Consider the following 13600-nt stretch of genomic DNA (forward strand, 5'->3'; position numbering starts at 1 on the left):
GGGTCCAGTTCCATGAGCAATTCAAATTCCCAATCACACGAGGCAATATGTTTCCTTTTTGGATTTCAAGCTGGTTTGATAGGATTTCTATCATTTTTTAAAGGTTATATTTCTTAGTAATCTCTATACCCAATGTGGGGCTCAGACACACAACCCTGAGATCAAGAGTCGCATGCTTTTCCAACTGAGCCAGCCTGGCACACCCGATTTCTGTTGTTTTTCACAAAATGTATTTGGACCAAACAAGAACCCTAGTCTTAGACTGGAGGCTGTAACTTAAGGAGAAAATAAAAAATGAAACCACCACAAAGAAAGCAGAATACGCACACAGACACACACACACAGACACACACACACACACACACACACACACACACACAAAATGGAAGAGTCAGGACACTTGAAATCCAGTTTTGACTCGTCTACTCTTAGCCCTTCTGACTATAGTTCCCTTATTTGGAAAACTAGCGTCCACTCTGTTTCTGAAACTCTGTTTCTTGTTGCCAGTTTTAGTATTTTAGTATCCAGCTTAAATCATCTATCCTATTTCTTGGTCTTTTTAGGATAGATACACCAATGAGGAAATAAAAATGTGTTCCTTAGAGGGCTATATTGAATAAAGAAACAAAAGAATATTTACCCTAATGTACTTAAGTGGTCAGATTAGAATATAACCATTAAAGTAGAGAAATTTACTGTAAAAACTTAGTGGATCGTACATATATGTCAATTTTTTTATGGAGATGTGCTGATATGTAGTTTGAATTTGTGCTGTAAGACAAAGACTCAGCTGCAGAGAATGGGGAGAATGCTAATCCCTCTGCAACCTACAAATCAAATTGTGCTGACCAGGGTTTCTCAAGTCCATAAAGGGTATCATAAAAATATAAAAATGGGCTCTGCTAGCATTGCTTCTATCTCTTTAGAGGAACCATGGGTTACTCATCTATTATCTTACTTGGTTTCTTTCCATATCACTGTGTACACATAAAATGATAGCATTTGTTTGGCATCTGTGACAACCAGCAAAGACTGCTGTGGATCAGAGGAGACTGAAGACCATGGGCACCCCAAGGCTATTGGAATCATCATCTCTACCCCACCACCCATGCGAGGCATAGCTGTGGGCTTTGACGTTCTGGCTGAGAAACTCTGGTTTAAAAAATATTTGTGACTTCTATGTCCCCATGGTTACTACTTTTCTTAATGAATGTTCAAAAACCTTTTTCCTTAAATTCTTGCTTTGGGCTTACATCAGGTATAGTATCAGAGGTCCCTGAAACACTTTAGCAGGGATGTTAGCACTTTGCAATCTGGAAAAGAAAGACCCTGAGTTGGCATCAGCTTTAGACAATAAGCAGGCTCTTTTGTGATGTCTGTTTCATGAAAAGGGAGCTTTTCCTTTATACCTGCAAACACATTCATAGAATGCCAGAGGCGGGGGGTCACTTTCTATTAACCACTTGCTGATTTTGAGATAAGCCTTCATAAGCTCTGTGTAGAGCACTTAAGTTGCTATTAGGGTAAGTCCTTTGGATGCACAACAAAAGATGTCATACTGCCTTACCTTGGTCTCCAAGAGGTTAAACCCTGCTGTTTCCATAGTGCCTGTGAGCTACATTTGAAATCAGCATTTATTTTCTTGTTCTGAGCCTATTCTTTCCTAATTAACTTAGTGCTTATAATGTTTATATCCTACTGGGAAAATATGTAGGGAAAACCTAAAAGGACTAAGGTAGAAAAAGGTTAAAGCATTAATTTGAGTTTAAAAGAATATGCTCCTCATTCAACGTTCATGACATTTACTTTTACTTATTTTTCCTGGGGTAAGTTATCTTTCAAAGGAGTCTATTCTCCAGACTTCAGCGGAGAGCTGATTTTGAAAGAAGTCGTTTTCTCTGAATTGAGTGCTGACCTTTGCTTTATTTTTACAGAGGCATCCCTTCTCTCCTTGCTGCTGCCCTCCCATGTTTTACAATTACGCCTGTCTTAAGTCGATTTATGCTTTCTGTGTGGCTCCAGAGAGGGTTAGCCTGTGCCCAGCTGTTTTGGATTTACATACGACTTGTCTCTGCGAAGTCTTGCCAGAAAATGGCTTCATCAATGCAGGATAGCACAGGTTACTTTGTGAGCATAGAGATATACATTTCCTTCTAGGAAATATACCAATTTAAATTTCCATCTGCTCTTCCTGGATTTATAATATTTACCAAGGAGGTTACGCATCTGTCCTGCCTACTCCTCACTATTCCACATGATTTACTTTTACTTGGCTATAAGCAATAAAAGGTGATGAAGAAGATAGAGATGATTCATTTCTAGGTGCCATGAGGAAATGTGAGAGCACAGTTTTCTTCTTTTTCACCGAAGATGAAGGTTTAAAAGTAATTTTTCCCATTTGATCATTCAATCCTGAAGATAAGCTTCAGGAAATACCAGCTGCTTAGAATTTATTTTTTAAGACTTTTTTAAAGAGCAGTTTTAGGTTTGTAATACAACTGAGAAAGAGGTACAATGATTTCCAAGTTATGCCCTTGCTCCCACACATGCATAGATGGCCTCCCCCGTTATCAATATCGTTCACCAGAGTGGTCCTTTTTTTTTTTTTTTCCTTTTTACCAAGGGTGAACCTATACTAACACATCATCATCCCCCAATGTTCATAGTTCACCTTAAAAATCATTCTTAGTGTTGTATATGATAAGCTTGTGGACAAATGTATAATGTCATGTATCCATTATTATAGTATCATAAAGAGTATTTTTACTGCCCTGAAAATCCTCTGTTTTGCCTATTTATCCACCCCCCCATCCCCTCCACCTCTGGTAATCACTAATTTTTTATTGTCTCCATAGCTTTTTTTTTTTTTTTCCAAAATGTCATATAGGTGAAATCAGATCATATATAGCCTTTTCAGATTGTCTTATTTCACTTAGCAATATGCATTTAAGGTTTCTCTGTCTTTTCATGGCTGGATAGCTCTTTTCCCTTTAGTGCTGAGTAATATTCCATTGTCTGGATGTACTCCTGTTTATCCATTTATCTACTAAAGGGCATTTGGTTGCTTCCAAGTTTTGGCAATTATGAATAAAGCTGCTATAAAGATTATGTGCAGGCTTTTGTGTAGACCTAAGTTTCAACTCCTTCCAACCAATAATGAATCAGAGTTCCTGTTTCTCCCTATCCTTGCCAGCTTGGGGAGTTGCCCATGTTCTGGACTTTGGCCATTCTAATAGGTATGTAACTGTACCTTATTGTTGTTTTAATTTGTATGTCCCTGATGACATATGCCATGGAACATTTTCTCGTATGTTTCTTTGCCACCTGTATGTCTTCATTGTGGAGGTGTCTGTTAAGATCTTTGGCTCGGGGTGAGCAGGTGGCTCAGTTGGTTAAGCATCTGACTTCAGCTCAGGTCATGATCTCAGAGTCCTGAGACTGAGCGCCTTGTTAGGCTCCCCACTCAACAAGGAGTCTGCTTCTCTTTCTCTATCTCGGCTCTTCCCCCTGCCTGTGTTCTCTTTCTCTCTCAAATAAATTAAAAAAATCTTTAAAAAAAAGTTCTTTGGCTCATTTAATGATCAGGTTGTTTGCTTTCTTAGTTTTTTTTTTTAAAGATTTTATTTATTTGACAAACAGAGATCACAAGTAGGCAGACAGGCAGGCAGAGGTAGAGAGGAGGAAGCAGGCTCCCTGCTGAGCAGAGAGCCCGTTTCGGGGCTCGATCCCAGGAGCCTGGGATCACTACCTGAGCTGAAGGCGGAGGCTTTAACCCACTGAGCCACCCAGCCGCCCGTTTTCTTATTCTTGAGTTTTAAGAGTTTCTTTTTACATATTTTGGATAGCATTATTTTATCAGATATGTCTTTGGCAAATATATTCTCCTAGTCTATAGCTTGTCTTGTAATTCTCTTGATTTTCTCTTTTGCACAGCAGAAAATTTTAACAAACTCTAGCTTATCAGTTATTTCTTTCCTGGATTGTGTCTTTGGTGTTGTATCAAAAAAGGCATCACCATACCCGAGATCACATGGGTTTTCTCCTATGTTATCTTCTAGGAGCTTTATAGTTTCATGTTTTATATTTAGGTCATTATATAGGTCATATATTTAAATCATAATCCATTTGAGTTATTTTTGTGAAGGGTATAAGGTCTGTGTCTAGTGCCTTTTTTCTTTTCTTTTTTTGCATATGGATGCCTAGTTGTTCCAGCACCATCTGTTGAAGGGACTATCTTTGGTCTATTGTATTGCTTTTGCTTCTTTGTCCAAGACCTGTTGACTCTATTTATAGATTAGCATTTATTTTTTAACCAATCCACGAAGTTTTCACCTACTCTTCTTGCAAAAAATAGTAACGTTGGTTAATGCATTGGATGGATATGAACATCAATCATTTCAAAAAGGAAAGTTGGATCATGTTTTGGATCATAACTTCAGTTTAGTATGACAGCAAACTGATTGTAACCTCCGTCCTTCCATCGTCTCCAAGATTGACATGACTGACCTTGCTGGCCAGGTGGGGAGCCCTTTCTACCCAAGCATGTGGCTCCATCCTGAAAATGCTTGCTCAGCTAAACAGGATGCCCTTCCAAAAGATGGAGGGGTATATGAGTACTTATATTTTATTTAAATTAAATCCTTTCTCATCCATTACTTTCTAAACTGTTTTCTTTTATTCCTTGGCCTATGCAATGGAAGTTTTTAACCTGGAGTCTGTGGACATCTAGGCTGCACTTGAATGGATTTTAGAGGATCAACAGTCTTTTCAGAAACCACTTTGGGGAATGTGCAGATGTCTATTATTCTCAGGGAAAGTGTTCATAGTGCTTATCAGATTCCTAAAGGGTCTTGTGAACCCAAATGATTAAAGCCACTGTTAACCACTCATGTTAAATTCTATGGCTCAGATAATTCTGATATTTTACAGAATTATACCTAACACAAGGGGCAATTAAACTGTGAAGTATTAACTCTCTATAACATGATTTATGTTTAGGTATTTGCATGTGTGGATATTGCATAACTTTCCTTTGATCTTTCTTCTGAAAAACCTTTGAGGCTTTGAAAGTTTGGTTCAATGTAAATCACTGTCATCACACCACCAAGGTGAATCCTTGTGTACAACCACACGATCTGGACACTGAGAGCTGAGAATCACCATCAGCTACTCTTCCATGCCTCCATAAATCTTAAGAAAAATATGACTGAATTAAAAAGTCTAATGATAAAGATTAAAATCTTAGCTATACATTTCCTTTTAATTTCCATTTCTATGTGGAATCTAAAAAAGGGCAAAAAGTTTAACTCCTAGAAATAGCGAGTAAGAAAAGTGGTTGCCAGAGGCTGGGGGTGGGGAGATATGGAGGGGTTAGAGAAGAGGACAAACTTTCAGTTACAAGATGAATAAGGTTTGAGGATCTAACTGTACAACATGGTGACTATAGTTAATAACACTACTGTATAACTGAAATTTGCCAGGAGAGTGGAATTTAAATGTCCTCATGGGGGGTGCAGGGGGGCTGGGGAGGCAACTATGTGAAGTGATGGATGTATAACTTACTTGATGGGGGGAGTCTTTTCAATATATATATGTATATATATATATATATATCAATCAAAAGATTGATTTAAAAATCAATGTGATGATTTTATATATATATAAAATCATGCGATGATTTAAAAATCAATGGGATGATTTTATATATACATATATAAAATAAATTAAAAAAATAAAATCATCACATGATTTTATATATATATATAAAATCTCACATTGATTTTTAAATATCACATTGACATTTTAAATATCTTACAATTTTGGGGTGCCTGGGTGGCTCAGTCACTTGAGCATCCACCTCTTGGTTTCAGCTCAGGTCATGATCTTGTGTGTCATAGGACTGAGCCCTACATTGGGCTCCATGCTCACCGGGGAGTCTGCTTTAGGATTCTCTCCCTCTGCACCCCCCCCACTTGTGTGTACATGCACTCTCTCTCTCTTTCTCAAAATAAAATAAGATAAAATCTTAAAAAGAAAAGAAATACAATATTTTCAGCACATATGGTCAATACTGGCCTCGCACAACCCTGGATTTTTGTGGACCTAAGTGAAGGAAAAGTAAAGCAGATAGTAATTTGGGCCTGTGGAGAAGCAAGGGAAAGCAAGAGTAAAACACTTTAATTAGATCTGATTGTTAATACAACCAAACAAAAATAGGAAAAGTACCATAGGGTTAATTAGAATTAATGTCTAAGGTCTGGTAAAGAGTGAGACATAAATGTGGAAAAAAATTTAAGGCAGCTGGAAAAAAAAAAAAAAAGAATCACTTTGTTTCTCTTGGTTTACTATGTTCCTAGTGGATCTGCAACTCATGAAGCTGCAGTGTGAATTATTTTTGTGTAACCCAGAGAATATAACACAATTTTTAATTTCCTTGGAACCTCTTCCTAATAATTAAGATGTTCTGCATTGGAAGCCCCACACTGGCTTATAAAATTGGAATGTAACTGTTAATTTTAGTTCGATGTCTTTGTGAAATGCATTCTGCTATCCACACAATATTTCTCATTTCTTGTTCCTTCAGCTTTGTGTATGCGTAAAACACGCCATAGTGGAACTGCCTGTTGAATGCCAGCACGTTCATTTGTACCTGAGGAAGGAAAAAAACCAATGAAGACCATCACTTATCAGGAGTATACAACATTTATGAAATAATATTAAACTTCAGACTGGCTTGTATTTGTACAGTGCTTATTTGTATTTAAATAGGCAACGTCCAGGGTTGCCGGGGTGGCTCAGTGGGTTAAGCCTCTGCCTTCAGCTTAGGTCATGATCTCAGGGTCCTAGGATGGAACCACTGCATTGGGCTCTCTGCTCAGCAGGGAGCCTGCTTCCCCCTCTCTCTCTGCCTGCCTCTCAGCCTGCTTGTGATCTCTCTCTGTCAAATAAATAAGTAAAATCTTTAAAATAAATAAATAAATAAATAAATAAACAAACAGGCAATGCCCAAATTGGACCAAATACAGGAAAATGGTAGCAATTCATCAAGTTCTAAAGGGAACTTTAGTGTCACTCTACAGATAAAGATAGACAATAGTAGTTTAAAAAGTAACTTTATAAAAAATAAGTAAAATAAAGTGGGTTTATAGAATCACTAGACAAACTCCAAATCTTCACAGCATTGCTAGCACAAAGATTCCCGGGAAAATCTTAGTGTTTGTGTATGTATGTGGGGAACTTTGTAGCAAAAATATGGTTGGCTTCTAGCTAGTGGGCTTGCCTCATTTAGGTAAACCACTTTTCCTAGGCCACAACTTTGAAAATGTTAAAAAGGTTTGCAGGCTGCCTAACTCTCCTCCAGGGCAACCTCACAGGCCTCTGGAATTTGGAGCGAGTGACATAAGGAGCTTTCTTAGGATGCTTGGTAGCAATTTGACATTCGGTTAAATTGTTGTTTTTGCTGTTGTTGTTTTTCTGCAGAAGGTACCTCAGTAAAAGACAACTTAAAAAAATTGTGTAACTGATGTAAAGTCTGAAATGGAACAATTCTTTTATTCCATTCCATTTTGAAAAAAGGATGAGAGGTACTGCGTCCCTCCCACAGTTCTGAAAGTGTCAAGCTAAGTATTGAGGAAGTGGAAGACTTCCTGAATGCTTTCAGCAACAGACACTTATTTTTTCTGTGAAGGGCCACTTTCTTAACAGCCTTCTTTGAAGCGGTTGTGCAACAGTGTGAAATTTTAAAAACCTCCCTAATATATGGGATATTTTTACATTGTTTTTACTTCTTTGTATGACAGGCACTAGAGAGTTGTTTGAGGATGTCTGGAGTAGGACTTAGAGGAAGAGGCCTGAACTGCTTTCTGGAGCCAGTCCTACTCTAAATTTGGGTAAAATTTCAGGGTTTTCTGTCAATCAACTGAAAGGGAAGGGCCAGTGGTTTTAGAGAAATGAATAAAACACACTAGAAAAATTCTCCAGATTTGAGAGACCTTATCTGGTATCCCCATCTCCCTCAAAAAAAGCCCTTTGTTGAATAGTTAATAGCCCAGGAATTGACTATAAATGGATTAAATACTCTTCTGTTTTTCAGGGAAAGAGAATAGTCTAGACTCTCCAGATAGAATTCCATGCAAATAATTCCTAAGTGTTATAACTGTGTTCCTAAATTGTATTATAACCATAGACAAATCCTTCTTAAGGGATGGATTAGGGTGAGATGCACATAACAGAGTGTACACCATGAGGATAATCCATACATGATCATAAGAATGTCCTACTTCTGATTCTTTAGTTAATTATGGAATAGCTGCATTCTTTCCAGAGCTTCGCTATGTGTTCTGGATAGGACACACTGTGTTTTTGGCTAGGACAAGTCAACAGGAAGCCATCATATGTGAACCACTGGGCCTCCAAGGCAGAGAGACACTAATACCCATTTGGCTGTCAAATTGTGAAAGTACTTAATCAGCTGAATTGATCAACTGAAAAAAGAAGCCCCCCAAAAGAAAACCCAAAGTAAGAAACATCTAAAACTGAGAGTAAAAGCACACATAAGCTAATAGCATTTCCATTTATATCATACCTCATGCTCATAAAACACATCTTCCAATGTCTTTCCTCCACTGCCATCACCCACAGCCTCAAACAAAGGCTTGTATACCTAAAAAACAGAGGCTATTTTTAAACAGATTCTCATTTCTTATAAATATGTATGAAGATATTTTCCTAGCAATATAGAAATGATGTCTCTCTTCTAATCTACCCGGAAGGACTGAATGATTTTTTGTGAGATCTTTGGCCTCCTGAAAACAATACCAAAAAACCCAGATAAAAGAGTATGGATGGATATCTAGCCTACTGGCTTATTCACGCCTAGAGGGGAAGAGGCAAGAGCAAGTCTACTCTGCATATACTTAGATGAGCTAATTTCTGCATTAGGTTCTTAGGGCTGGATGGGCACATTATAGAGGATAAATGAATGCTGTGGGTTCATGAACCCATCATGGGATGGGTTCATGGGTTCTTTGAAATGAAATTGATAAAATTCACATGGAATTTCAAGTGTGGAAGGGATGGAAACTGGGGAGAAGCTCGAAATTTAATATTATGCTAAAAAGCCTCTTGTGATGACATAAGCTACTACAAAGATTTATGCAGTTTGCTGACTTCTCTTTCCCAGAAGGCTTCAGAAACCCGTAAGAAAAGATAAGAGTGTCATCCCAGTTCTGGAAAAGTTACCCGGAGGGCATCATGTCACCGTAAGTCAGAAGGAATGGAATTAGGGGATGAGCTGAGAAGCCGCAGGCTCTTAAGAGAGCATTTGGATGTGGAGTAGGGGAACAACATAGCAGCCCTCCTTTCATCCCCTATTTCTGGCCCTGATTAAAGGGAATGGTAGAAACCAGTAGGTCCATATTCTCCCTTGCATTTCAAGTAGACATCCTGTACCTGAGTGTGTCTACCCAATGGGTTAGGACTGCTGGGTCAGGCTCTTTTTTGTAACTTTGACATGAGCTCACATATCCAGAACACTGCCCCAGTCCCTTGGGGAACTTGCTCTATGAAGCACTTCAAAAGACCTGTTCAAATGACTGCTCCTTGGAGATTTAAACAAGTACTTGCTTGGCAGGAACCTCCAAAAGGAAAAAAAAAAAAAAGAGAGAGAGAGAAAGAAAGAAAGAAGAAAAACCCATGGAAATTTGAAGTACTTCTTTGGGAGAAGTTCTAGAATGACATTGCTTTCTACCTTAAGAACGTAACTGCTTTAGAGAAGACATGTAAATTTAATGTGTGAACTTCTAAAGTACAGGTAATGAAATGTGAGAAATTCAGGGTGCCTGGTGTAGTTACATACCCCATAATGCTCTGCTACTCTCCTCATCTGATCAAAGTCTTCTGCTTGAGCCAAAAGGCGCAACCCTTCAGGATAGAGCTTGCCACAGGTCGGGTAGAGGGTCTCCCGGTCGTCTTTGCTCAATTCAGTGCCAAAGGAGTTAAGAGTGATGATAAAAGCACGCCTGTCAGCCTCAAACTGAATTTGCAAGACATAAAATCAGTGAAATCTAACCATGTACAAAATGCTATAAACAGAACCCTAAGTAGACAAATTCATTTCCACAGTGATTTGCTTTTCTTTCCAGATTTTTGTCTAATTGTAATACAAACATGTGTTATTAATGTTCCCTTAGCCTTTTTTTTTTTTTTTAAAGATTTTATTTATTTATTTTGACAGAGAGAGAGAGAGAGAGAGAGTGCGCCAGCATGAGCAGGGGGAGTGGCAGAGGGAGAAAGAGAAGCAGAATCCCCTGCTGAGCAAGAAGCCCAAGGAGAGGCTGGATCCCAGAAGCCTGGGATTGTGAACTGAGTGGAAGGCAGCTGCTTAACCGACTGAGCCACCCAGGTGCCCCAACCCTTAATGGAATAATTTTGCTTGCCAGAGAAGGATGACACAGTGTTAATGGTCCATGACTCTTGAAACCCCACTGAACTTTACCTCCCAGGCACTCTGCAATTAGTTACTCATGGGTCTCTGTCGCATAGGTCACTAGAATCTCAAATGTCTCTTCCATAAAAATGGGAATAGTACCTATTTGCTGGGGTCTGTCCAGGGATAGGACAAGATAAGTGGAAGTGCCTGGCAGGGTGTCTGGTACAAAGAGTGTGTGTTGTAAGTGTTAACATCTCTTTCTGGTTCCGATGTTAGGATTTTTTTTTTTTTTTTAACCTAATGAAGCTTTATACTACTTACCATTTGTTTGTACTTTGGTGGTTTTGGTTTTCTTCTTGAAAGTCCTAGGTTGGATATCAATCAGTCTAACTGTGTAGCTCAGGATCATTTGGCCCAGGACAAGGTACCTTCCTTTCAGGCCTATCTCCTCACCTGGACCTCATGCTCTCCCAGGTCGGCCGCATATACTCAGGTCCTGTCTTTGTGCTGAGCACCACCGGGCACCTGAGCAACCAGCTCCATGTCAGGCCGATTTCCTCTAACCACTCAGTTTTTCTTGAAATTTCTTACTATTCCTTTCAACTCAATGTTTCTTTTGTCTCTTGGTTCTCTTCCTATGTCCTCTGACCATACCTTCTTAGTCTGTCCTTCATGGGATCCTCTCTGCCTATCATGGGAGTTTCTCATAGTGTCCTTGAGCTGAGAAATTCTCCATCTACCTGAAACACCCTGCACTTACAGTATTTTAAAATCTGGAAATTATTTTTCTCCTTACTACACTGTAAAATCTTTGAGGGAAATCATGTTACTCTTGTTTATTGTTTATTTTTTAATATCCAGTGCTTGAAATGTACAAAGACCACAACTATTTACTGAATCCAATACAGTGATCTGTGATTCTACTACTTTCAAAATTCTCCAATATTCTCTATAATGTTGCTACTCAAGGTGTGTTTCTTGGATGGGTAGCTTTGATGTCACCTAGAGGCTTGTTAGACATGCAGTCTTGGGGTGGCTCTGTCAGTTAGGCGTCCCACTCTTGTTTTTGGCTCAGGTCATGAGAAAAAGAAATGCAGAGTCTCAGGCCATTGTCCAGCCCTACTAAACCAGGGCTTGCATTTTAACAGGATTCCAAGGTTATTTGTTCGCAAACAACAGCTGAAATAAATTGTTCTACTTTGATCAGCTTACTTTTGACGAATTAACAAATCCAGACTTGCAACAGATTTTACTGGAACTCTCTGGTTAGAACAGGTGTTTCCTATCAGGAGGGTGAGGGTTGGTTCCTTCTGATCCTTTTGACTGACCTCATGGCAAGTATGGGTGACCCACAATCAGGAAGAGACCTCATTTAGAAGCAAAGGCAGCTGCCCCTGGACACTGAATGTAACTGTCAGGAATTTTAGGCCTTCCAGGGACAGAAGAAATGCAAGAGGGAGATTTCAAGGCAATCGGAAATCTTGAAATAAAAATTAGAGCAGGAGGACCAACAATAGAGTTAATTGTCCCACATGCCCTTTAATGTGCTTTCTAGTTCTAAGACGTTGGAGTTTTGTTTTTTTTTTTCACTCCCCCCCACCCCAGTTTTATTGAACAATCATTGACATGCACTGCTGTAGAAGATGTTAGGGTTTTCAGGAGAGCAGCAGGGTGGACTGGACTAGGCAGCATTGCAGACGAGCCTAGCAGCAGAGGCTGCTGTAGAGGAGGAAGGCGCATGAAGTTAAAGCACGACGCATGGAGGAATGGTCTTGGGCAAAGCACTGGGAAAGCAGGTGAAGAAGTAGGCTGCACTGGGTACCTGGACAGGTAGTTGGGAAGAGAAAAGGCTTCACAGGCTATGCCAAGAGAGGACTTTGATTGATACAAAGGTTCTCTGAACTTGCCAACTTCATTTTCTTGTAAATACTTCTTTCTCTTTGCCTACAGTGTGTGTCCTTCCTACCAGAAACCTCCATGTTGAAACCTTATGGGCACTGGAGGGTCCCATCAAATGCCACTTTTTTTTTTTTTTTTTAACAAGAAGCCCTTTTATTTCCTCCCCAATTTGATATGATTTCCTTTGAATTCCTATTATCCTTTAATTTCCCTTTTACTATAATTGCCTGATATATCTACCTTAGAAATTTTTTCTAGTCTGGAGGTTCTGTGCGTGCGTGCGTGCGTGTGTGTGTGTGTGTGTGTATTCTTAGTGAAAGGAGCTATAGTCTTGAAATTGTAAAAGGGCTATCTTGTGTTTGACCATCCCTAAGCAGACAGTTTGACACAACATCTGATTACGGATGAGAGTAAATGGGTGGTATTCGATTTCACTTAAGCCTTCTCTGTTATTTATGGAGGGCTGGCTTCCTGTGTGGCACAGATGATGCCAGATGTCCTATGTCCTTTCACTCTTCCTTACACTCATTCATTTTAAAACCATAACTTATTTTGTGTTATTGTTGCAAAAGTATACTGTTGATGTATTCAAAATCATTATCAGTTGCACATGATCGAGTTGGGCTGATCAGGACACATTCTTGCTAGTTCATTATTGGAGGGCAGGAATACCTCGTGGGGATAGTGGGTAGAGGGGCTGATGGCCGTGGAAGAGAGGGAAGCGAACGGGAATCGAACCCAGCCTCGCTAGCTCGGGAAGATGAAACACACTTATTCTAAGCTTGTTTTTCACTGTTTCGTTAAACATACAGGTTGTCAGAAGGGCAAAGACAAATAATAAAAGGCACAAAGGCAAACGTTAAACTGCAGTACACTTGTCTTGAACATAAGTCAATTTCTTTTTTTTTTTTTTTCATGTGAAGTCACAATCTTGTAATTAGGTCAAATTTTTGCATGCAAGCCCAGGTTAACAGTGTTCTCTTTTACCATACTGAGTTTCCTGAAGTATCCTGTCAACTGAGATTAAATAAGGACAGACTTGCAAGAACTCTGTAACTGGAAGTGCGCTACTGGTGCACAAGTAAAACGGGGGCTAATTACATGATCTGATATATTTATGTAAATATGGCAATTTATTTATTTATTTTTTAAAAATACATCAATTTATATAAATTGACAGATCTCTTCTGATCATATCATTAGAGACATCACAACTGCATGCTAGTGTAATAATGCTTTTACATAAAGATAGTTAAATGTACTTTTATTTTG

General features: G+C 39.0%; 1 protein-coding gene across 1 annotated transcript in view; it reads right to left on the reverse strand.

Annotated features, from left to right (window-relative positions):
• Positions 1-6235: 6235 nt before the first annotated feature.
• The window catches only part of LOC111146695 (ATPase H+ transporting V0 subunit d2), a 44821-nt gene continuing 37456 nt past the window's right edge, over positions 6236-13600 (reverse strand). Inside the window, exons 6-8 of the mRNA XM_022502360.1 lie at positions 9857-10033; positions 8585-8662; positions 6236-6649 (exon numbers count right to left, since the gene is read on the reverse strand). Of these exons, the coding sequence (XP_022358068.1) occupies positions 6488-6649; positions 8585-8662; positions 9857-10033 (417 nt within the window). The 3' untranslated portion in view covers positions 6236-6487. The remainder of the gene's footprint in view (positions 6650-8584; positions 8663-9856; positions 10034-13600) is intronic.

This window comes from Enhydra lutris, unplaced genomic scaffold (genome assembly GCF_002288905.1).
Source record: "Enhydra lutris kenyoni isolate GAN:26980312 unplaced genomic scaffold, ASM228890v2 scaffoldscaffold14, whole genome shotgun sequence".
Classification (NCBI taxonomy): Eukaryota; Metazoa; Chordata; class Mammalia; order Carnivora; family Mustelidae; genus Enhydra; species Enhydra lutris.